The sequence below is a fragment of the Carassius auratus genome, chromosome 13 (genome assembly GCF_003368295.1).
Source record: "Carassius auratus strain Wakin chromosome 13, ASM336829v1, whole genome shotgun sequence".
Lineage (NCBI taxonomy): Eukaryota > Metazoa > Chordata > Actinopteri > Cypriniformes > Cyprinidae > Carassius > Carassius auratus.
Genome location: NC_039255.1, coordinates 9,764,836 through 9,788,616, shown reverse-complemented (window position 1 = coordinate 9,788,616; position 23,781 = coordinate 9,764,836). Strand labels below are relative to the sequence as shown.

Below are 23,781 nucleotides of genomic sequence, written 5' to 3'. Positions count from 1 at the left end.
ATTTAAATATACACATTCCTTTATATAGCAGTGGAAAGTTATCATAACTTGTGTTTTTTTTGTCATTTGAAGCATTATGTTTATCATATATAACAAAAAAAAATTTCCCATTACACTCACACAGTTCCAAAATGTTTTCTTGCTCTCTCTCGGTCTCTCTCTCTCTCTCTCTCTGTCTAGGTGAATAATCTGAGTCTGAAGATTGAGCAAGAGATTCAGAAACGCGCTTTGACTCAGAATGACCTAAAGGTTCAGAACCAGCAGCTCAACACCCTGCGAACTTCAGAGAAACAACTCAAACAGGAGATAAACCACCTGTTGGAAATCAAACGCAGCCTAGAGAAGCAAAATATGGAACTGCGCAAGTATGCAATGCATGCATAATAATTAATTTGAATATTCATTACCTTACACACAATTTAATAAGGTTGTGGTTTTTTGCAAAAATATTGAAGTTGTTCATATAGTAGATCATTTTCTGTGTATGTGATCCTAGGGAGCGTCAGGATTCTGATGGACAGATGAAGGAACTACAGGATCAGTTGGAGGCAGAGCAGTATTTCTCTGTAAGAAGTCTAAATTCTCTTTCTCTCCAGAAACAAACTGAACACTCAAAAGTCTAACAAGACTCTGTGTGGATATGTGTGTGTGCCTGTGCGTTTGTGTGTAGACGCTGTATAAGACACAGGTGCGGGAGCTGAAGGAAGAGTGCGAGGAGAAAAATAAACTTTATAAAGACATGCAGCAGAGTCTACAGGAGCTACAGGAGGAAAGGTGAGATTTATGTCCAATAACAAGCAGAAAATCCAATAATTTTTTTGATTTGTGGTCAAAATACCAGACAAGACTTTTTTGTTTTAATCACACTGTAAATTGAAAGAATATATGTTGGTTTAAATTCGATGTGCCTTTTTCTCTTGTCTCATTCTCAGGGATTCTCTTGCGGCCCAGTTAGAGATCACACTAACGAAGGCTGACTCGGAGCAGCTGGCGCGCTCCATTGCAGAGGAGCAGTATTCCGACCTGGAGAAGGAGAAGATCATGAAGGAGCTGGAGATCAAAGAGATGATGGCCAGACACAGACAGGAGCTCGCTGAAAAAGACACCACCATCACCTCAGTGAGTTACACCACACTACAGCTGTTAGCTGGAGTTACAGAAATCTACACATTTAGATTTGCAGCAGTCTTGAGGATATTGGATGGTGTCGGTTTTCATTTTCCCATCCTTCTACAGTTAGAGGAAGCTAATCGCACATTGACGAATGATGTGGCAAACTTGGCCAATGAGAAAGAAGAACTGAACAACAAAGTAAAGGAAACACAAGACTGTAAGTTGATGACCAACTCATTTTGTTCTTGCTGATTAATTTAGGTGTTTATTCTTGTGTGCAAAAGAATTCACAATAATGTATTCTATAGGATATTTTCTTATGTGTAAAATGAACCTGATATTAGTTTAAATTATTATTATATTTCATTTTCTAACAGTTTATATACATATACCGTACATACATATGCACTTTATTATATTATATGCATGTTTCTTACATAACTTGATATGTAATAAAAAAAAAAAGTATAATATTTTCATTTTTAGTGGTTGAGTTTGTGATGACAGAGTATTTTTGATTTTCAGACCTGCAGAATCTCAAGAATGAAGAGCAGTCCATCATTCAAGTGAAGCTAGCCCTTGAGAAACAGCTTCAGTCAGAGAGAACTCTCAAAACACAAGTACATCATAACATAGTCCTCGAACAAAAATCTGAATCAAATGAAGTTTGATTGATTTTTATTTATTTTTACTGCCTCAATTACTACTTTTTTTATTTTACCTGCATTTTAGGCGGTGAACAAGCTGGCAGAGATCATGAATAGAAAGGAGGTCAGAGGTGGTGGAAGTCGCCGTGGAAATGATACAGACGTGAGGAGGAAGGAGAAAGAAAACAGGAAGTTGCAGCTGGAGCTGCGTTCTGAGAGGGAGAAGCTCAACAGCTCTATCATCAAATACCAGAGAGAAATCAATGACATGCAAGCGGTATGACCGTTAATTGGTGTCTGGAGAATGCCACACTTCTTGACATAGAGTCAGATTGCTTGTTTCTTACTCTTATTATTTCCTGCAGCAACTGGCAGAAGAGTCTCAGGTGCGTGTCGAGCTGCAGATGGCTCTGGACAGTAAAGACAGCGATATCGAGCAGCTGCGCTGTCTGCTGAACTCTCTAAACGTCCAGTCGCTGGACTCTGCCAGTATGAGCAGCGGCCCAGAAATGGACACTGATGAATCACTAGCAGGTATTGTTAAGTTATTTTCTAAATTTCTTTTCATTCTGTTATCCTCTGTCCTCTTTTGTAACTTTTCATTTTTAATTCACTTTCCTCATGTTTTTTTCCACATCGTCCCATGTCACCCTCCTTTCTTTCTGCTCAGTTTTGGTCTAGTCCTCAGTTCAACTATTGATCTTTCACCCTTCACCTCACTGCAGAGCCTGACCCTACAGGTGACCTGCATGGTGTTCAGTGCATGGCCTTTTGACCTTTTAAGACTTGCCTGGACCTCATGTTTTCTGTTCTGTTTCTCTGGTGTAGTTTTATAAAACTGCTCTGTTTTATTATACATCTCTTTCTCTGCGTGTTGTACAGAGACAAGACTGGAGGGTTGGCTATCTTTACCAGTGAGGAACAACACCAAACGATTTGGGTGGGAAAGGAAGGTATGTTTTTAGACAAGTGTCATAACATTAGCACAGAATCAGTTCCGAATCAATCACCAATCACCGGTCTTTATTTGAGGAATTACGGTATATATAATTAATACTAAAATGACACTTTGTGTGAGGTTATAGTGAGTGAATAAACCATTTTCCTATTTAATAAACTTTAAGTTCCATTAGAATTATTAATTTGTTAATTACCACTAATTATCAGGACTAAACCTCGGGTGACTTTGTAAACAAGAGCTAAACCTCTAGAGTTGCAGTGCTAGACACTGATACTCCTGCATCAGAAGCCTCACCCAGGGTTTCAGTCAGTCTTTTGTTTCTTTTCTCTTCTCTAGTATGTTGTGGTGAGCAGCAAGAAGATTCTCTTCTACAACAGTGAGCAGGACAAAGAGCTTTCCAATCCTTACATGGTGTTGGACATAGAGTGAGACTTTTTACTCTTTAAATCCATTTCATTAAAGGGATGCCAAGCTCATTCATTTTGTCCCAGTCAAAAAAAGTTGTCATTTTTCCTTTTGACTGACTTGAATCGTCTCTGTCATCTTGTCATTATCTTGATTTCTCTGGTGTTCTCTTGACAGTAAACTTTTTCATGTGCGTTCGGTGACCCAGACGGACGTCTACCGTGCTGACGCCAAAGAGATCCCCAGAATATTCCAGGTATATTGGTAGACCACAGTTACTACAGGCGGAGTATTAGGGAAATTTTAAACTTGAAAATTGCTTAAGTTTTATAAGATGGGATTTGAATCCTAAGAATAAAGTCTGTAAACAAAGAACTCATTGCTTATCATTGCTTCCTCCAGATCTTGTACGCTAATGAGGGTGAAAGCAAGAAAGAGCAAGAACTGGAACCTCTTCCTGGGGACAAGTCCAGCTACATTTGCCATAAGGGTCATGAGTTCATTCCCACCCTGTACCACTTCCCAACGAACTGTGAAGCCTGTACCAAACCCCTGTGGAACATGTTTAAACCACCTCCAGCTCTCGAGTGCAGACGATGTCACATCAAGTGCCACAAAGACCACATGGACAAGAAAGAGGAAATCATTGCTCCGTGTAAAGGTGAGAAGGGGCTCTCTTCTTTCTCTCTTAATGGGGACAAAATAAAAAGGTTCCCTGGGTCCTGGAAGACCTGGGAATGTAGTCATATTTTCAGTTCTAAAGTATTTATTCAATTAGGAATTAACTTTTGAGAAAACAAAGGAAACATGAAATGGTTAATTTTTTTTTTTAATAATAAAAAAGACATTTTAGGGGTTTTTTTTATAAATGTTTGGATTCCTTTTTTTTTTTTAATGATCAACTTCTTGTCTATTCTGCAGAAGCAATATATCAGCCATATCAGAGCAAGTAAATTCACTTGTTTTCTCCTTTCTCATAACCCCTTTTTCCTTTCTGCGTTTCTATCCCTAGTGAACTATGACGTGTCTACGGCTAAAAATCTGCTGCTGTTAGCATTGTCTCAGGAGGAACAGCAGAAGTGGGTTAGTCGGCTCATGAAGAAGATCCCCAAAAAACCTCCAGCACCAGATGCCACTCACCGCTCTTCTCCCAGAGCTCCTGTTAAAGTACAAAACAGTCAGTCCTTAAAGAGATCCAGCCGACCAATACCCCCCGGCAAACCCAGGTGAGTATTAAGCCTTGACATCCCCATTTATATGCAAAATTCTGTCAGTCAAAGGCTGTGTCCAGTTCTGTCTTGTGTTCATGTGGCAAATGAAGATTTACACTGTGGGAGCCCAAAGAAATTGTGCTAATCAGTGTCAGTCTCTAGAGTAAGAGGATTACAGAAAGGCCTGGGTTTCATTCACAGATCCTTTCAGACCAGTTTGTTCAAAAATGAAAACTCTCATCATTTACTCATTCTCATGTCATTCAAAATTAGATTAGCAGAATGCCCAAACCACTCTTTTTTTATACAATACAAAATAAATTCTGTAGAATGTTTAAAAACAGAAAAGAGCACTTTTGAAGTATTTTTGCCATTACATGTCCATTAGTGTATTGCAAACCGAATTACATTGATGCATTGGCATAAAAGTTAACGAAGCGTTACATTGATTTAAGTGTTTTGGCTACAAGTTGACATTTGTATCGCAATGCATGGTTTCCAACATATTTCCACTGGTAAAAATTGTTTAAATTTATATTTAATCATCAGTACAGTTGATGCGCTATACTTTTACCATTTAGAAAGTGACCTATAATTTGAACAGTATTTTATATGTAGATGGATTTCTCCTCTCTTAACTGTTTCTCAAGCTCGTTCTCTCATCACCACAACTGCTACGTGTATATGACGCATCACAACACTATGGAGACTGAGGCCTGTCTCCTGAGAGTCACTTAGATTATAGATTAACATGGCAGAGGTAGAGCGGCATCTTCCATCAAATAATAGCAGTGAACTGTATCATAGTGATACAGTATCTGTATCATATTGAATTGCATAGCATCGTATTTGTTTCTATTGCATTGAATCACATTGTGTTGAATTGAATCGAAATCAGATTGGCCTCAGGCATGGGGATGCACGTCCCTAGGTTTTTTTTTTTTCCCTGAAAGCAATGATTTTTTTAACCACAGTGTTATTTCCACCACATCTTAAATTATGTATTGTGTTAATGTGTCAAGATAACATTTTTGGTGCACTGAAAAACAGTGTAGGATTTAACTTTAAACTATTTCCACTCAGAAAATGTATAATTTTTATTTATTTTTTTTAATCACAAATTTTCACCAAGAAACAAATAACACTTTTTTCTTTTTCATATAACGTAGAAAGACTTGAATAGTATTTTCTTGTAAAATGTTACTTTGCCAGTTCTTGGTCACCGTCTTCCTTCATTTTTTAGGCGTTGTAAAATATATTTTATGTTGTGTAGAGTTTAAAGTCATTAGAGTGAGTGAATGATGACAATTTGATTGGGTTTTTCATTTTTGTGGGAACTGTCCTTTTACCATCTTGTTCTGTAAAGTCTGATTCTGTGAAGTCTGATTCTAAGATGGCTGTTCATAAAATCTGTGCAGAAGCGCTAAGCACGTGTTTGGCATCGGTTACACACTAGAGTGGTACTCTATATGACACACAGGTCTGTGCACAACATAATGGACCCAACAGCATGTGCAGAGAAATCCGGCTTCATCTACCACAAGGGACATGAGTTTATTCCTTTATTCTACCACTTTCCTGCCAACTGCGAGGCCTGTACCAAACCCCTGTGGAACATGTTCAAACCTCCTCTGGCTCTGGAATGCCAGAGATGTCAGATCAAATGCCACAAGGAGCACATGGACAAGAGAGAGGAAAGTCTTGGACCCTGTACTCCAGACCAGTTCAACACTGGGTGAGAGGAGGAGACTGCCGGCCTGGAAGTTGGATGGAGGATGTATCGAATGTTTATTTGTTAGGATGCTTCAGAGACATCATTCAGGAGCTTTCAATGTTTAAATCACGGTGTCTAAACTAACAGAATAACATTTACGGTCTTTGCTAATGGTGGCTTGCCGGATAGAAAGCTTAAACAGTGTTACACTGGGCTACCTTTTGTAACTTGGGATGCAAGATGACAGCTTAGACATTAACAAAGCACTTTTTCTCTTTTGTATCAAATCAGGTTTTTAATTATGACTAAGAACACTGAATTTAAAGTCTAAATACTAAAAGTATGTGTCAGAAGAAGACTTAAAACTTCTCACAAGAGCTCTGTATCTTCAAATTGATTGCACATTTAAGATTAAAATCAGGATGCATACAGATATACAGCCTTTAAAGCTTCAGCAGTGAACAGTGGCAGATCTTATTTTTAAGGTGTAGCTCTGTCATAGTAATTACCTCTTAGCTTCATCTTAGCAAACTACCTCCAGACCTTACTGAGACGAGGTTGGTGAAAGCTTGGCTGAATGCTTTCTCCTCCACCTGCAGGCTTCTGGATCCGGAGCTTCAGGACTGGCACTGGGCTCTGGATGATGTGGATGATGTAGATTATGACCATACGTTTCATTTCTGAGGAGCATGTGTAGGGTGGAAACAGGGTAACTGCTTAACATAGGGGCTCTGTTCCAAAACTGCACAGTTTTGCTCCAACCCTAATCAAACACACCTGGTCCAGCTAATCAAGGTCTTCAGGATTACTAGAGACTTCCAAGCAGGTGAGGTTTAGAGCTGGTTGGAGCTAAACTCTGCAGAGCTGTGGCCCTCCAGGAATTGAGTTTGAGACCACTGCTCTAGGCTGCTCACTTGGTTTTGGAACAGAGTCGTGGAGTGACTTTTTTGTGTGTGCAGTTGGATTTGTTTGCCTTTGCAACAAATTGAAGCATGTGTGAGTGTTAACTGTTTGTTTGAAAGATTTGGTCAAGATGGGATATGGAGAACTTGCCATGACCCAGCAGAAGTTTCTTTACCAATTCTCATGAACACCCTCTCTGCCCTCCAAGCCCACAGCAGGCACTCTTCAATTGCAAAGCTGAACAGTTTCTCCAATCATTTCTCATTTACTATTGAAGGAGAGGAGGTTTGTTCAGAGAATTGGCATTTGGCCTGCCTGTGTTTCTTATTTGACCTTTGACCCTCTTGCCCTAGTCCCCCTCGACTGGACATGCCAAAGATGAGGCGAGAAGACTCCACCAACAGCCTTCTGAACAAATGAGTCCGTTTGATTACCATGTTTACAAACTCTTTAAGAAGAAGACACTATTTTTATTTCTAGGTCTTTTTTATTTGTTCCCTTTTGCTATGAAAGTTTGCCACTTGTGTGTGTTTGCAGGTGTGTTGATCTGCTTCTCTTGAGCATGATGGCACGCTGTGGTGCTTCTTTTTTTTTATATGAACGAAGGATTTTTCTTTCCTCTTGGGTTAAAATGTGGTGAAACTAACTTTCTCTTTGTCTTTCTCGATTTCTCCCTCATTCTCTAGTTAACCTTGTATTGGGATTCTGGTGCTGCTACATGGTGATTTGGGGTTCTTCCTATCACATCAACAAAAGACCTTTATAACTTTTCGCACATTTTGGCAAATCCCAAAAAAGTGAGAGATGTACAAATGTTGAAGAAGGCTTTGCTGTCGTGATATGGCTTTTATTCTCTGGGCATACGGTTGCTTCGACTTCAACAGCACAACAGTTCTACACAAAACTAAAGGGTCAGCGTCATACCAAACTACTTCATTCAAGGCCAGAGTTGACCTGAACGCTAAGACTGAACCCCGCTGGACCGGCCAGAGAATGTGGACGACAACTGGGTCTGACCATAGTGTTTTTTTTTTTTTTTTTAATGGCTGAATATAGACAGTAGTGCAACACACCACATAGAGTAAACGGCTAGAAAACACCACTACATATGTTTCTCATTACTTACATAAATGCAATGAAACTGTAGTGTTTCTTCTTGTAGTGTTTTTACTTTTGTTTACCCCACTGTGTGATCAAAGCTTGATTAAACCTTCTCTGGTCATGAATGCATCCCATAATGCTCTCCTGGACACCTGCACTGCTCACTCCTCAGTATGAATCGAATGTAATGATGGTATGATTAACAGATCAACATCTAGATGTGAGCAGGAGTTTCTTTTTTTTTTGTGATTTGAAGTCAGTTTTTTGTTTGTTTCTTCACCATAGCAAACAGTGTGTATCTCTGGGTGTGCTGTGACTGCATATCAGTGTTCTTTTACACGTTATATATATAAATATATGAATATACAGCGTATATTTGACCTGCCGTCTTACCAGTTGGTTTGCTATTTATACAGGTCTGGGCACTTTTTTTATTTTATTTTTAAAGCTCTGCCTCCAGATTTGCATGTTTTATATTGATGTACTGTTTGACAATAAAATGAAAAGCATATGTAGCTTTGTTGTTTGGAAACCCTGTATAACTTTTGCTTATTTTTGTAAACACAAGTAGTTGGTTAAATGGGTATATAGCTGTGAATGTAGTAAAAAGGAAGTAAAGTTTTAATATAAACAATGTGGTCATTACTTTGTCTGCTTCTATCACAGAAGTTATACATTTTTAATACACATATGATATCTGTATTGATTGTTAATGCGTTCAAAATACATCAAGCTTTTATTATCTGGGATTACCAGAGAAGAACGATTCAGAAAACTACATTTGTAGAACATAATAGTTCTTTTTTATACTATTTAATTATGTAACACAAAAACTAATCCAGACATATTTTCACATAAAAGGAATGTTTATTGATTTATAAAATACAAATGAACAGATCTAGTAAAGTACTTCCAGAATAGACAATAGATGTGCTTTAGACTTAATAGTTCATATTAAATCTTAATACAGTAAACAGTCTGCATAGCAACCTGATCATTAATCAGTTTTAAAAGTTCTTTAGGTGAAATTTGTCAAAAAATATTTTCCGTTCTGAGAAGAAAAAGACAGTTACTAAACTTCTTACAGTATAACAACTTTGAAAAACATATACATTTATATCTGAACATGTATAAATGCAGCAGGCAAGAAATGACCAGTGTGAGAATCAGTGAAGGATAGGAATGTTTGTATGGTTTCAAAACACTATTTGGTCAGACTTCTGATGTCCTTCTTATGTCAAATACAATTCATCATTTGTGAGTTCACATCATTCATATCTGCTTTCCTTCATGGGAGTATGAGATTTAGAACAATTATAATGAAAAAAAAAAAAAAAAAAAAAAATATATATATATATATATGTGTGTGTGTGTGTGTGTACACACTGTACCACACCCCAATACATAATATATTTGCATGTTATGAAGAAAATACCAGTGCTTGCAAGGCAGCAAAATAGAGTGAAAACTTTTAAGCTGAACACAAGAATTAAGTGTAAAAGTGTCTAAAATAGTCTGATAGATGCAAGGAAGACGAGACCTACTGCAATTCAGTATAAAACTTAGGGCTGTCAAATCGATTAATTGCACCTAAAATAAAAATACCCAATACCTATCAAAAGAGTCTTTAGTTCTCCAGCAGGATGATAAAAAAAAAATACCTGTCAAAGTGTCCATCTGATGCACGAGCCTCAACAAGCAAAGAAAAACAGACTATTCTCAAACATCCATCCTCCTCCAAGCTTAAACATGAATTTAACGATCAATGGAAATGTGAAGATCAACATCCATTAGCCTCAGGCTAATTTAAGTAGTCTAATAAAATACCAAAAACAAACAGCAGCCTAAACTTCCTAATTATAAAAATTTTCAAAAGTTTTTATTTAATTCAATGTAATACATTAAATGTGTTGTTAGCACTATTTCTGTGGAGAACTGAGGTAGGCTATATATATTGCAGGCTAATTATTCATTCAAATATAATGCAATCTTACGTTCAACAGTGTCTGCTTTTAAAGCATTCGGGAGCACAGAAACTGTTGTCCTGTGACTTTTATTAATACAATATTGACAAAATAATTGCTACATTATATTTCTCAGTAACAAAAGTTAAAACTGCTTTTTCTGGAGTAACTAAACTCACAACTTCATTGAGATGCAGATCATTCACAAATGCAACTTTTATCTCTTTCTCGGTAATCAATTTAAATAAGTGCTATAATTAATTCAAATAAATGTGATCTCACCAAACTACTTTAATCGCTGTGTCTAATTTTAGAGTAGACAAAATGCTATGTCTACAGGTGTAACTGACTAAAATAACCATTTTTATCCTTCCAGTGAAATATTGTGCTGCAAACATCATTTTAAGTTGTCAATGCTGACAAATGATCATGGTATAAGCAGAATAATGCACAGCTAGATGTGTATTAAATGATTTCAATGCACTCCACTGAGGCAACCACCATCCCTTCGCCTCTGGTAGTTATGGGCCTCCACATTGTGAAATCATAAAATAATTTAATGCAATGCTAGCTGAGCATTATCCCCTACAGATATATATATATATGTGTGTGTGTGACTTTTTTTGAATATAGTGTTATGAAATTACACACTTTCATTTTGGATGTGATTAATCGCAATTAGCACCTGACCTGAATCTAGAAGAAAAAAAAACCTCCACCAGCAGACAGAGAATACATTGAGAATACACTGAGATCCACTGCGTGACATCCTCTTAATCCTGCTTCACTGCATGAGGTTTGTAGTAGATGACTGTAACCGTGACCCACATGTTCAGAATGGTCATGACGACAAACCGAATGAGAACTGGAGAAAAAAGAAAACAAAGATAAAGATGCCATCTCAACCAAACAATGGACACATCCCACCAGGAAGCTCTTACGGACCTTGTGTATCTCCTGTGGTGATGACGGTGGTGAAGATCCTCGCTGCCAAACAGAACACACTCATTATCAGTATGACAGACTGGAGAAGTGCTCAGTTTTCCTTCTGTGTCACTTACCCAGGCATGTATATGTGGCCAGAGCCCAGGTGAGAGTGCTGACCTGCCGGGAGTCCTTTGACTGCCACAAACACTGAAGCTGTGCCAGTTTACTGCTGGCACTAATGAAAGTGCACAAACTCTGAGAGACAACGGCAAAAATGAGAGAAAACTCTTATTACCATTCAGTTTGAGGTCAATAAGATTTTTTTTTTTGAAACGGCAAAAATGCTATACCTTTAAACTGAATCTATTAAATTCAAAATAAGATGACCTAAGTGTAAATATGAAATTAATGCAAATGCATTTGGATCAGTAGTGGCATGCTCTCACCATGGCCAGATCAATCACCCACTTCTGTACTGTAAGCAGCTGCCATCCACCCACAAACCTGATTCTTACAGTAAAAGAAATTCAATATTTGTATTCATTAAATACCTCGTTTTATCTTAAATGAGGTAGGTTTTAATTATTATTGGTTTATTATTTCTGACTCGGTGCCCAGATGAATAGCATAACTTCACAACATGGGTTTGAAGGATACAGTGCTGCGTATATGAGGCTGTGTTTCAGGTTCCTGTTATAGTGCAGGATTAACAGGAGCACTATGACATCTGTGGACACACAAGATTAAAATGAGAAATGAGAGTGGATTTGGAGTGTTGAAGCATCAGAATCTGATCTGTCAGCAGTGCTCACCTTGAGCAATGAGGATGGGATACTCCAGGTATGTGAGCGGTGGGTAGTCATAATACATCTGATAGGACATGAATACTATGAACCTGCACACACACACACACACACACACACACACATAGAGAAAGAGAGAAGAGAAGAACTAAGCTGGAAACCTTTTGGCCATGCATAAACACATATACATTTGACATTTATCCCCGGGTCTGCCAATCATTATTTGATCTCTAAAATCTAATAATAAATCTTTTCATATGGCACTAAGGCAATACATCAGTCTTCAGGCCATTGTTATTTTAGTATAAGTGATATATACATATATATATATATACATCTATAGTTTTTGTTAATATTTTCTATTTGATTTTATTTTTATATTTTGTTCTCACTATAATATTTTATTAATTTTTAAGTCTATTAAAATATGTATATGTCTCTTTAATCATTTTTATTTATTAGTTTGGACTATTTTAGTACTTAAAGATAAACAAAATATAATTAAAGCTAAATAAGCTTAGGTTTTTTATATTTTATTTCAGATGTTAGTTTCAAAGAAAATTTCTGATAATAACCCTCTTTCATTGTTGTGTCGTTGTGCTTTGAATGTCTGGAAATGTCATGAAAATGAATATAAATGTTAAAAATTAAGCCATAAAATCATGGAAATGCATACAAATGTTAATCAAATAAGGTTATTGAAATGTATTAAAAAAAAGTTTTTTTTTAACTAATAAAAGTGACAAAAACACCAATATACTTAAAGCTTTAACAATTATTGTGTGTGGATAACTATATGCAGAAATGTGTAGACACATATTTATATGCTAATGAATTTAATGCTCACACACAAAATCACAGTGCAGTGGTCAGCACATTTACATTTATCACCATTCTAAAATGTTTTTTTATTTTTTTTTATTGATTTTGGAGTTCTTTTTTTTTATCCAGTGGTCACAGCTGTAAAAGTCACAGTGTGGTAAACCCTGCTTTATATGACAGAGGGTCCCTCTGTACATTAGGGGGTCCCAGCAAGCAAAAGTTGAAGACCCTCAACTACTAATATAATACAGCCATTGTTGACACTAATGCCTATATTACACTCACGTTATGTATATGTGATAAACTTTGGTTTTTGGTTTTAAATTTAGTGAAAATTATTCTCAAATATACTTAAAGCAACATCAGACCATATCAAAGAACACCTGTATGCACGTACTGTTTTCATTACTAGAACATCCATATATTAGTATCAGTGACAGCTGGATGCATGCTTTCAGTTCTTACCCGAGCAGCTCGAGCAGCAGACTGTTCAGACTGACTCCAGTGCTCGCTCTGGCCCGCATCATCACGAATATCTGCGGGAACTTCAGCACCATACACACGAACAGAGTGCTGAAGTTCGCTAAATGCAGCGTCAAATTGCCGTCCATCTCTGTTAATCCGCCCTCTACGATCCGCTAGTGTGATCCTGGCACGAAGCAGCTCCAGCTGTTAGTAGCTGAATCAGCGGTACTTCCGCACACATCACGTCAGCGCGCGAGATTTGACCCTCCCCAGCGCCCGTAGCTCACAATGCGTCTCCTCTTTCATTGGTGCCAACAGATCATCAGAGAACGGAATGTCATTAATGTTATTGTTACCTTCAATTCAGCTAAATGATAAATATGGTGACAGATATTCAGCAATGAAAAGATATTCAATAATGAAAAATATAAAATATGTCTATTTTAATCTATAATCTATTTGAAATAATCTATCCTCACTCTGTTTCCTCAAGTTTAGTTGGAATATGTAACCTGTTCAAATAAATAAAGACAGGCTAATATAAAGATATATTTGTTTTAATTAATATTTGTTATCAGTCTTTAAAAATATCATTTGTAAAAAAAATATCATTTGTAATTATTGGGTACAAATCTGAACACTACCTCATTATATTGAGAAAGTTATTAATATACATTTCACAAATCAGTTTATTCTTGTGTTTCTTGTGTTTTTTTTGTTTTTTTTTTACTTAAAGGTCCCCTTCTTCGTGATTCCATGTTTTAAACGTTAGTTAGTGTGTAATGCTGTTGTTAGATTATAAATAAAATCTGTAAAATTCCAAAGCTCAAAGTTCAATGCCAAGTGAGATATTTTATTTAACAGAATTCGCCAACAAAAAAACGACCTGTTTGGACTTTTTTTTTTTTTTTTTTTTTTTTTTTAATGCTTTATTAATTCAATGCCACAAGAACATGAGGTATTACATATTCAAATAATCAAATAAACATTAGCTGCCAGAGAAAAGAGAGCGAGAGAGAAAAAGAGAGAGAGAAAAAGTTACATACATTTCAATGATTTCAGAGCATTACATGTTTTCAGTGCTTTTTTGTTTTCAGTTTGTTCCAAGAGATTTAGATATAATTTAAAGTCATTTATAAAATGTACAAAATTTGGTTTACATTGAGCCCACTTTTTCTTATGTATATGGAATTTTCCTAACAAAATAAACAATTGTATAATATATTGTTCTTTACTATTCAAATTTTCGTACGACCTGTTTGGACTACAGCCCTCTTTCCTGCAGCAATGACGTCACTAAAACAGTTTTTTTGACTAATCTCCGCCCACATGAATTCACAAAAAAGGGGGCGTGGTCTTGTTGCGCTCCAACGGAGAAGAAGGAAGAGCTGCGTTTGTGTTTGCCATGTCTTTGAAACGCTGATATTTTCAGTCATCTTTGTTTGGGCTTCCCAGGAACGCTGAACTTGGAGATTAATGGTTACAATTTATGTTTAACTCGTTTCTCGAAAGTTATAATCCACATGTAAAACTATGTGCAGCACATTTTGCTGAGGACAGCTTGCTGAGGACAACTTCCTCAATCAATTTAATGCCGGATTCGCAAAAGGATTATTCTTGAAAGATGGAGCAGTTCCCTCTTTGTCTGGAGAAGGCGTTGTTTACGGACCCACAACCGGTAAGTGTATTTTATTATTTAAGTTGGTGCGTTTAACAGTTTCTGTAACTTATTTAACAAAGGGCAACGCTTTAGCTTTGTTAATTAGATTTTAGGGCTGTGTGCAAAAAAACGAATGCGATTTTCATGCGCATCTCGTTAGTATAAACGCTCCTGTGATTGTAAGTACATCTCCAGCACATGCTCCTGCCCACTTGCTTCTCAAAACTACTCCACAACTAGTCCAATCGCGTTTGCAGGAGGGCCTCGTGCGCTGAGCTGCTGTCGAAACACAACACAGGAACCGCTATGGAGTTAGAAATGTGTCTTTATTACATGCGAGAAAATAAAAGATCTGAGAGAAAAAAAAAAGTTTGAGAGAAAAAGTTATCACACTGATAGCAAAAAAACATTTCATGAGAGAAAAAAGAATATTTGAGAGAAAAAGTTTTCATGCCAATAGCAAAAAATAATAATATTTGAGACTAAAGAAAGTTTTGAGAGAAAGTATTTTCTCATAGAACATAAAAAAATATACATTTGAAATTTTTAAAATTATTTCTGAGAAAAAAAATCTCTCTCAAAATACTTTGAAAAAAACTCTCAAATATATATTTTTTGCTATCAGTGTGAAAATATTTTCTCAAAAAAAAAAAGTGTTTCTCTCGAAACGCTTTTCTTTGCTCTTGATGCAATTTCTTGCTCTTGTGTCAGGATTTTGCTTTCACTGTGAGAATTGTGTCATGGGCGGGGCCACGTTCCTATTGGCCAGTCGGGTGAGCATCGTCTTGTCTTGGGAGTCGAACTGATTCATAACACCATTGTTCGGTTCACCTGCATAGATGCCGCCTCTGCCTTATGGCTAGTTAAGTTGAGCAGTGAGCACGGACACTCCAATGTTTGGGTAAGATGATGACACACAGCTGGCTGAGCAAGTTCAGTATCACTGAAGATTAAACATTAAAAAATAGCACTAATTTTCATGAATGAATGTGTATTATATTATGTGCTTGCTAATTGCTAGTAAAGCTAACCAGCCATCATGCTAGGTAAACTTGCAAACTCACCTGGTTTATACTATGTTTAAATCAAATGCCAAATTAATGTTTTGATTTAGATAGTTTCACGCCTTATTTAGTGAGTAGTGAGCAGTGATTGATATACCGTTTGAAAGTGTCCCACCTAGTTTTGTTTAAAATAGTCTTTGTATGGTTGTTGCACATGTTTAGCTACACTGCATGTATAGCTCGCAAACTCAGCTACACGGGGCTTATTCTAAATATTTTTTACCATCTAGCCGAGGTCTAGAGCTGACAAGGTAAATTGCAGGTCTAGGACTAACTCTTACATTAGCAACCCACAAATATGTTTGTGCCTGTACTGTCATGGTAATTATTTTTTCTTTTAAATCTTTCAAACGGTATGTCAATCATTGTCTAACGTTAGCTAGTTGTAGGGTTGCCACCTTCCATGCATACTAACGTTAGTTGAAAGTTGTGCGGGAGGTTGTAAGAACAAGCAGTTACTCTTCAGGTGCTTTGAGGCTAGCAAGTGCAAAGGTAGAAACTAGCTCACTACTCACTAAATAAGGCGTGAAACTATCTAAATCAAAACATTAATTTGGCATTTGATTTAAACATAGTATAAACCAGGTGAGTTTGCAAGTTTACCTAGCATGATGGCTGGTTAGCTTTACTAGCGATTAGCAAGCAAATAATATAATACACGTTCATTCATGAATATGAGTGATATTTTTTAATGTTTAATCTTCAGTGATACTGAACTTGCTCAGCCAGCTGTGTGTCATCTTCTTACCCAAACATTGGAGTGTCCGTGCTCACTGCTCAACTTAACTAGCCATAAGGCAGAGGCGGCATCTATGCAGGTGAACCGAACAATGGTGTTATGAATCAGTTCGACTCCCAAGACAAGACGATGCTCACCCGACTGGCCAATAGGAACGTGGCCCCGCCCATGACACAATTCTCACAGTGAAAGCAAAATCCTGACACGAGAGCAAGAAATTGCATCAAGAGCAAAGAAAAGCGTTTCGAGAGAAACACTTTTTTTTTAGAGAGAAAACATTTTCACACTGATAGCAAAACATATATATTTGAGAGTTTTTTTCTAAGTATTTTGAGAGAGATTTTTTTTCTCAGAAATAATTTTAAAAATTTCAAATGTATATTTTTTTATGTTCTATGAGAAAATACTTTCTCTCAAAACTTTCTTTAGTCTCAAATATTATTATTTTTTGCTATTGGCATGAAAACTTTTTCTCTCAAATATTCTTTTTTCTCTCATGAAATGTTTTTTTGCTATCAGTGTGATAACTTTTTCTCTCAAACTTTTTTTTTCTCTCAGATCTTTTATTTTCTCGCATGTAATAAAGAACCAAAACTCACTCCATAAACCGCTGGCACAATCAGAACTTGATACTATTTAGCCCGTTTTTATGACAGTGAAAACAGTGGTATACAGATAGGTGAATTGTGTGAAAAATACTGTGTTTTTTACACGCGAAACATGAACACATGTTATATTGCACACTGTAAACACAATCAAAGCTTCAAAAAAGCGCGAAAAACGGGACCTTTAATCCAAAAGGGTTTAATCCAAAATTAGTTGTTTCAGTTCATACTTGCATAAAATATTATTGGGTCAAAACAAAATTATTGGTATAATTTATTGATTTAAGATCTCCTGTATATGTTTTGAGATGCTATTGTTGCACCAATTAATACGTCTAGCAATTTTTTAATTAAGTTAGAAAGTCAACATTTTTTGAAAATGACCCAACTATAAATCAATTAAATAAGCATTCAAGAAAAGAAAAAAAAAAACACTCTTGGAGAATTGAGAATTGGAGTGTGCCTCTATTTATTAAGTTGTAATAAGCAATTCACTGGGTTAAACAAATACTGTTACAACACAAAAATTGTACATTTCAAAGCAACAAGTTTTATAACAACTTCATAATAAAAAGACAAGTTTATCTTTTTCTTTTATTCTTGCCATTTCCTTCTTTAATTAAAAACAAAACAAAACAAAAAACATACTTTTCTTTGAGAAGCTTTTCTGCCTCTTGCTACCCTGTTCAAAGAACCACCTCTCATGCTTTTTATGAATTCAAAGGCTTGCCAGTAATAAATAATACTATAAAATGTTCTGTAAGTACACAAAAAAGATTGAAAAAACAACAACAAGGGTAAATGTACAAGGTTTCGGGTTAAAAGGGGTGAGATGGGTGAGAGTGGGCAAATGTAGCAAAATCTCAGATTCATACAGGACAGACAAAGCATCTATACATCCATTTTTTTATTTTATTTTTTACAAAGTGGGTTTTGCTTTTCTTAATCAAGCAGGCATTGTTAATTACAGAGCACAAAGAATTAAGGCAGCTCAAATGTTCGCCTCAAAAACCTTTTAAAATTAGATTCTTAAAAACTGCAGTTTGCTCTTGTTATTTTACAGACATAGTGCCTCTCACACAGAGTGCAAATAAGAATTTATTGTTGCATAATTCCGGATGTTGACAAAGCCATCCTCTTAATACCACCCACGGGAATGATGGGAAAAAAACATTTCTCACATGGCTACAGGATATTACCGAGCCCTTTGTCACATACTATAGATGTTGAAAACTCACATCTGAGCTGCCTCTTGCTTCTCCAGTTCTCTTGATTTAGCATCATTACAGTAGAGCTGACGTGTCTGTGATTGTTGTTTGGTTTGAGTTGTATAACACTGCTCGATGAGGGATGCACTGATTGATTGGTTTTGCTGGTATTTGAGTTGGGGTGTATGGGTTTCAGCGTCTCCATCTTGTTTCTGTGCGTGTGGCTGATCTTTGGCCACAGCAGAGCTCATGTTCCCCCCATCTGATTAAACAGAGGCCCTCCAAACATTCAGACTGACTAATTGTGGTGAACGGAAAAGCCAAGTGCTCTTTTTGTACCCAGCTTCAGGGCTTAAAGACAGTTTGGTCTCTAAAACAGGCGCCTCTCTAGTAGATCCTTTGAAATGCTCTTGGATTACAGTATTGCACTCAAGCACTATGGTTATTTTTTTTTAACTGCTTGTGTTTCTCATCTGTCCTTCTTTGAGCTTGCTGACAGAACACACTTCACTTCCCTCTAGTGGATCAATGTTGCCATGTTTAATCATAAGCAGTTTTGGTCTTTTTTAATAAAGTTGCTTATAAACACGGGTCTCATTGTTTTGGGATTATTTCAGAAATTAAATATCCCCAATTTTTTTTTACTCTGTTTGCCTCGGCTTTTGTTTTTCATATAAAAATAGCTTATTTTTAGACTTACACTATACTTTCAAAAGTTTGAGGTCAGTAAGTTTTTAAAAAATATATATTTTATTCAACAAGGATGCATTAAATTGGTCATAAGTGTAAGTAACAACAATTAAAACATTACAAAAGATCTGAATTTCAAATAAAATCTGTTCTTTTGGATTTTCCTTTCATCAAAGGATCCTGAAAAAAAAATCTACAAAAATATTAGCAGAAACTGTTTTCAACATTTACAGTAAGGAATCGTCCTTGAGCACCAAATCAAAATATTAGAACGATTTCTGAAGGATTATGTCACACTGAAGACTGGAGTAATAGTTGCTCAAAATTCAGCTTTGTCAATTCATGGCCTTTTCACAAGAATTTTAATCATACTTCACAACATTACTGTTTTTAACATTATTTTTACTGTGTTTTACTGACCCCAAACCTTTGGAATGGTTTTGTATTTTGGTAAGACAAATCACTTATTTTGGGCTTGTTTGGGGAAAGGTGTTTTCTTTTTTAGAAAGATCTGGCAACCCTCTAATTGACACGCTACAGTAGATCTTTTTTTCACTTTAGAAACGCAGGATAACAATCATGCTATTTAGAAAGCCCTGGACAGCAAATCAAATATACCCTTTAACAAATTTCAACAGTTTACGCGAACTTTATCAGAGAAATTATACTGTCTTGTGGCCATTTCTAATAATTAACATACACACACACACACGCATACGTTTTTGCTGGTGTCATTGTCTTGTCTGCGTGGGACCGCAGACACTACAACAGTGTTCGGTTTCAGGGTTATATCTGTCCCAGCCCAGTCTGTGCTGCTCCAGTTACAAAAGCAAGGTCACACACGCAAATACACTCATACACACAGGAAAGTAAAAAAACAAAAAACAAAACATATTTCATGTCTGCGAGATAAGCAGTAATGGGTGTTTGGGTGGTTTTTGCAGCTATATGAAGAGTGATTTCAGTAAGACATGACCTTAAATTGTCCTCCATACTCCCTATTAATAAACATAAACAGCTGTAACTGCTTCTTTTAAGAGCACGTCATTATAGAGAAAGTAAGTTTGAAAATGGGAATACATTTGTATAGATCAGAGAGAATCAGAGTTATATTTTTTTCTAGACATCTGGATTTCAGAGTAAAAAAAACTAAAAGTGTAATTACGATTCTTATGTTTCCCAGTTGTAATTTTAAATCTCCTACTGTGACAATATTTCACCATTTCAGCTTTGATTTTGCTAAATTGCTACTGTATGTCTTACAAAGAAGACTTTATTTCTTGCATTTGAGACATTTTTCATAATTGCAACTTTGTCTTGCATGGAGACTTTTTTATAACTTGCACTTGCAAATACTTCTCGTAATTGCAACTTTTATTTCCTGTAATTGTAACTTTATATCTCACAGTTCATGTTCTTATTTTAAATGTATCTCAAAATTACATTTCTTACTTTCTACTCTGAGGTGGAAAAAGGCTTCCATAGTTCACTATGGTATATTTGAAATACTAAGTAAATAATTACTTACGAATTAAAAATATCAAGGAGCAATAAAAGGGCTTAGTATGAAAGAGGGGGAGGAGGAGAGAAGGAAAAATAGAGGAAATTTGAGTCAATAAAGAGAGCGCTATATGATGCTGTGGCTGGCTCCTCATGACAAATCCAGACATGTAATGTATGTTTGGTTGTGCAGCACACACATTATAAAGATTCTCAGAGCAACACTGTTTGTTCCACACACACACACTCATGTCTAGTTTACGATCTTTGTGGGGACTCAGAGTGTACAGTACATTGGGTGTGTGTGTTTATGCTTCTCTGATATTTTGCCCTTTTCATCAATCTGCTTTCTGTAACACTTCCATCCAGACGGAGGGTCAGCCAGCTGTATCAGTACTGACAAAATAAATCTGACACAAGAATGTGTGTGTGTGTGTGTGTGTTTAAATCTGACACTGGAATGAGGCTCCGCCACATACGAACCCCAGAGAGAAATTTAGTCCTTACTCTAGCCAGTCACAATTAGACCTCTGAGCCTACTCTTAAAAAATATACCACTGTGAAACTGAATCCTGCAGCAAAAAGTACAGAGGGATAGGATAGGATTGCACTCTTGTTTGTACGCCGTCCAGAAGTGGAGAGAAAAAACACAGAGGGGAAAAGAAGGAGAGAGAGAAGTGCTAAAGGTTGAAGGGTAGATTTGGGTCAGTGCTGATCAGTAAAAAAAAAGTAAATTAAAAGTAAGAAAAGTAGATCAAAGTAAATTAAGTAAAGAAAACAAACAAAATAATAAAAAAATTACAATAAAACAAACAAACAAAAAAATATCTGGTCTGAAATTCTGTACATGAAATTCGTGGAAATGTTTATATTTAGTTCCTCTTTTCATTTTTGACTGAAAATATAGCTATTTGGAGAACACTCATCAATACAGTCAAATCATCAGAGTGTGTATTTCTGATCTGGGTGACTTTTTTTTTCTTCCACCTTGTGATTTCCAACATATTGCTTGACAATTTTTGGACTTGAACATTAGAACTTTTCCCAAAATAAATTGGCAAAATGAATGTTTTGTCAAACAGAACTCCATTTTGGCAAGAAATCTGATACACCTCCCCCCCCCACACACACACTTGGCTTTAAGGTTCATTCCTCCACTTTAGTCAAAACAAATAACCTATGCACACAGGTGCTAACCATGCACTCAGCTCTTACTCTGTGCAACGTAAATCATTTTGGCTCTAACCTAACCTAATCCTAACCAACCCAGTCTACCTTTAGGAAAAATGTTCTTGGCATCTACACTGAGGCACCTTGGAACTAACAGAAACTGTTCCTGTAACCATAGCTGGAAAGGAAGTGATGTACATAATTTAGCACTGATTGGGATTTGGCAAAAAGTAAAGCATAAAAAAAAAATCTAAATGAACCTCAAGAATGCACAATTGACATAAACTCACAGCTGGCCGAGACATTTACTGACCTCTCCACTGGTTTTGATTGTACTCTTGATAGAAAACCCAGGAGGGATTTTTCTTAAATAAGAGCACCGCAATAAGATAGTAACTGTTATAAATAATGAAAAATCCAACCCAAATGCCCCCGTGTACATTGCTTTCCATCTAAGCCAACTGATACATCAGGACAGTGTGTACACAACCCCCCAGCAGTGTTAGACCAACTCTTTGCTGAGCCGTGAGCGCTTGTGATTGAACAGACTGGGTGGGACAGTCTCCAAGCCAATGGACACAAAGCTAGCAGCCATTTTGTGTATGTGTTTGCCGAAATGCTTGGTGAAGTCTGTACCCTGTAATCCTCAATCAAATCAGTGAGTAAATGAATTGTCATTGCACAATAAACCAGCAAACAATCCACAAACACTGTTCTCCAGTAGTGCAGACTACTTATCTTCTAGCTTTCTTCTCCAAGGATGGATGAGTTTCCAGCTTCTTCCCAGAGATGAGATGAAAGTTCACTTCATCCTTCTGGATTTGTACTTCTCTCTTCCTGTATTTTTTGGGGTGTCTGGTTCCGGAACTACTCTCCCTCAGAAAGAAGAGTGGGGAAAGAGGTTAAGAAAGAGTACAGAGTGTTTCGCTTGTGCTGCAGATACTGATACATAGTCAGAGGAAGTGAGGGGGGAGAGCGAAATAAAGATTTGAGAAGAGAGAGTTTTCTGTCCATCTTTTAGAGCCGCTCTGCATCTGTATTAGTCTGTCTTACTGAAGCTATTGAATCAGAAGCATCAGACTCCAAATGTTCAGGCAGATTAAACTGAGCCTCTTTGAATGCACACACAAAGCAGAAAACTGGTCCATCCATCTGTGGCAGGATTTGACTGGCCCTGTTCCAAATTATAGTTATTCATGGGCATGTCTGATTGGCAGCCTGGCAGACCTATTGTGTTTGGCTTAAGATCCGCCTTCTCGGAAATCTGTTTATGTACACTTTAATCCTGCACTGCAGTGCCGCCTCCAACCGGCAGGTGGAAAGTCCTCTTATCAAGGATGAGAAATATCTTTTTCATCAACAAGTAGACTGAAAACAGACTGCCTGAAGACATCGCAGTTGAAGGTCAAACATCACGTCTGATCTACTTCTCAGATTAACACTTTGTGTCAGTCTTTGTTTAGCCGAAAGGGGTGGAGACGGAGCAGACTGCTGCCCAATCTGGATAATTTGTATGCATTTTATGTCACAACGTGTATGTCCTGGATTGAAAAAGTGGAGCAAGCAAGGTTGACATCTTGATTGGCTGGATTGTGAATGAAGTCTGTGGACAGCTGATGGTCTCTGCTGCAGTGCAGTCCTCTCTATCCCTTTGGTGAGGTGTTGTTTCTATTTAAGAGAGGTGGGGAAAATAAAAGAAAAAAGGAGTAATGAGTAGATCATTGCATGCAGCCTTGTTGTTGTTTTTTTATCAGTTTGAATGATTCATCATGAGATCGATTCAGGGATAAAATTAAGAGTGTTAAAGGGAAAGTTCACCCTAAAATGTCATTCCAAATGTAATTTATAATAGTACAAAATATTTTTATTTCAATTCAATGCTGTTTTTCTGAACTTTCTATTCATCAAATTATCCTGAAATTAAATTTTTTCAGGGTTTCCACAAAAATATTAAGCAGCACATCTGTTAAGATTTCTAATTATAGAAAGTTTTTGGAGTTTTTGGAGAAAAAGACTGTAGCAGTGAAAATTCAGCATTGCCATTACAGGAATACATTATATACATTATACATTATACATATATATATATATATATATATATATATATAT

General features: G+C 36.6%; 3 protein-coding genes across 8 annotated transcripts in view; 1 reads left to right on the top strand and 2 right to left on the bottom strand.

Annotated features, from left to right (window-relative positions):
• The window catches only part of LOC113112582 (rho-associated protein kinase 2-like), a 43,090-nt gene extending 35,085 nt beyond the window's left edge, over positions 1 to 8,005 (top strand). The window contains exons 18-31 of one of the 3 annotated variants that reach the window (XM_026278281.1): positions 181 to 365; positions 497 to 566; positions 671 to 774; positions 933 to 1,119; positions 1,237 to 1,330; positions 1,639 to 1,733; positions 1,846 to 2,037; positions 2,126 to 2,294; positions 2,643 to 2,713; positions 3,058 to 3,146; positions 3,304 to 3,382; positions 3,529 to 3,787; positions 4,139 to 4,352; positions 5,818 to 8,005. In XM_026278281.1, coding sequence (XP_026134066.1) covers positions 181 to 365; positions 497 to 566; positions 671 to 774; positions 933 to 1,119; positions 1,237 to 1,330; positions 1,639 to 1,733; positions 1,846 to 2,037; positions 2,126 to 2,294; positions 2,643 to 2,713; positions 3,058 to 3,146; positions 3,304 to 3,382; positions 3,529 to 3,787; positions 4,139 to 4,352; positions 5,818 to 6,076 — 2,067 coding nt within the window. In that variant the 3' untranslated portion in view covers positions 6,077 to 8,005. The remainder of the gene's footprint in view (positions 1 to 180; positions 366 to 496; positions 567 to 670; positions 775 to 932; positions 1,120 to 1,236; positions 1,331 to 1,638; positions 1,734 to 1,845; positions 2,038 to 2,125; positions 2,295 to 2,642; positions 2,714 to 3,057; positions 3,147 to 3,303; positions 3,383 to 3,528; positions 3,788 to 4,138; positions 4,353 to 5,817) is intronic. The other 2 variants (XM_026278283.1, XM_026278282.1) reach the window with 2 other exon arrangements.
• A 285-nt stretch (positions 8,006 to 8,290) lies between these two features.
• On the bottom strand, positions 8,291 to 13,310 carry slc66a3 (solute carrier family 66 member 3). Its single transcript, XM_026278284.1, has 7 exons — positions 13,037 to 13,310; positions 11,759 to 11,841; positions 11,604 to 11,673; positions 11,393 to 11,450; positions 11,081 to 11,201; positions 10,965 to 11,006; positions 8,291 to 10,884 (listed from the first exon to the last, which is right to left on the bottom strand). Exons 1-7 carry the CDS (start codon positions 13,180 to 13,182, stop codon positions 10,793 to 10,795), a joined length of 612 nt encoding a protein of 203 aa, XP_026134069.1. The 5' UTR covers positions 13,183 to 13,310; the 3' UTR covers positions 8,291 to 10,792.
• A 4,246-nt stretch (positions 13,311 to 17,556) lies between these two features.
• Positions 17,557 to 23,781, bottom strand: part of LOC113112581 (sine oculis-binding protein homolog) — a 35,822-nt gene continuing 29,597 nt past the window's right edge. For all 4 annotated transcript variants that reach the window (XM_026278277.1, XM_026278279.1, XM_026278278.1 and 1 more), the window contains one exon: positions 17,557 to 23,340. The gene's annotated coding sequence lies outside the window, so the exon portion shown is untranslated. The remainder of the gene's footprint in view (positions 23,341 to 23,781) is intronic.

Bases quoted from the DNA above. Each gene is read 5' to 3' on its own strand.
- slc66a3 (XM_026278284.1), bottom strand. From the start codon at position 13,182: ATGGACGGCAATTTGACGCTGCATTTAGCGAACTTCAGCACTCTGTTC. The intron at 11,451-11,603 runs GTATCCTTCAAA...TGTAAGAATCAG, and splicing joins AGCCTCATATACGCAGCACT to GTTTGTGGGTGGATGGCAGC. The intron at 10,885-10,964 runs GTCCGTAAGAGC...TTTTTTCTCCAG, and splicing joins CACCACAGGAGATACACAAG to TTCTCATTCGGTTTGTCGTC.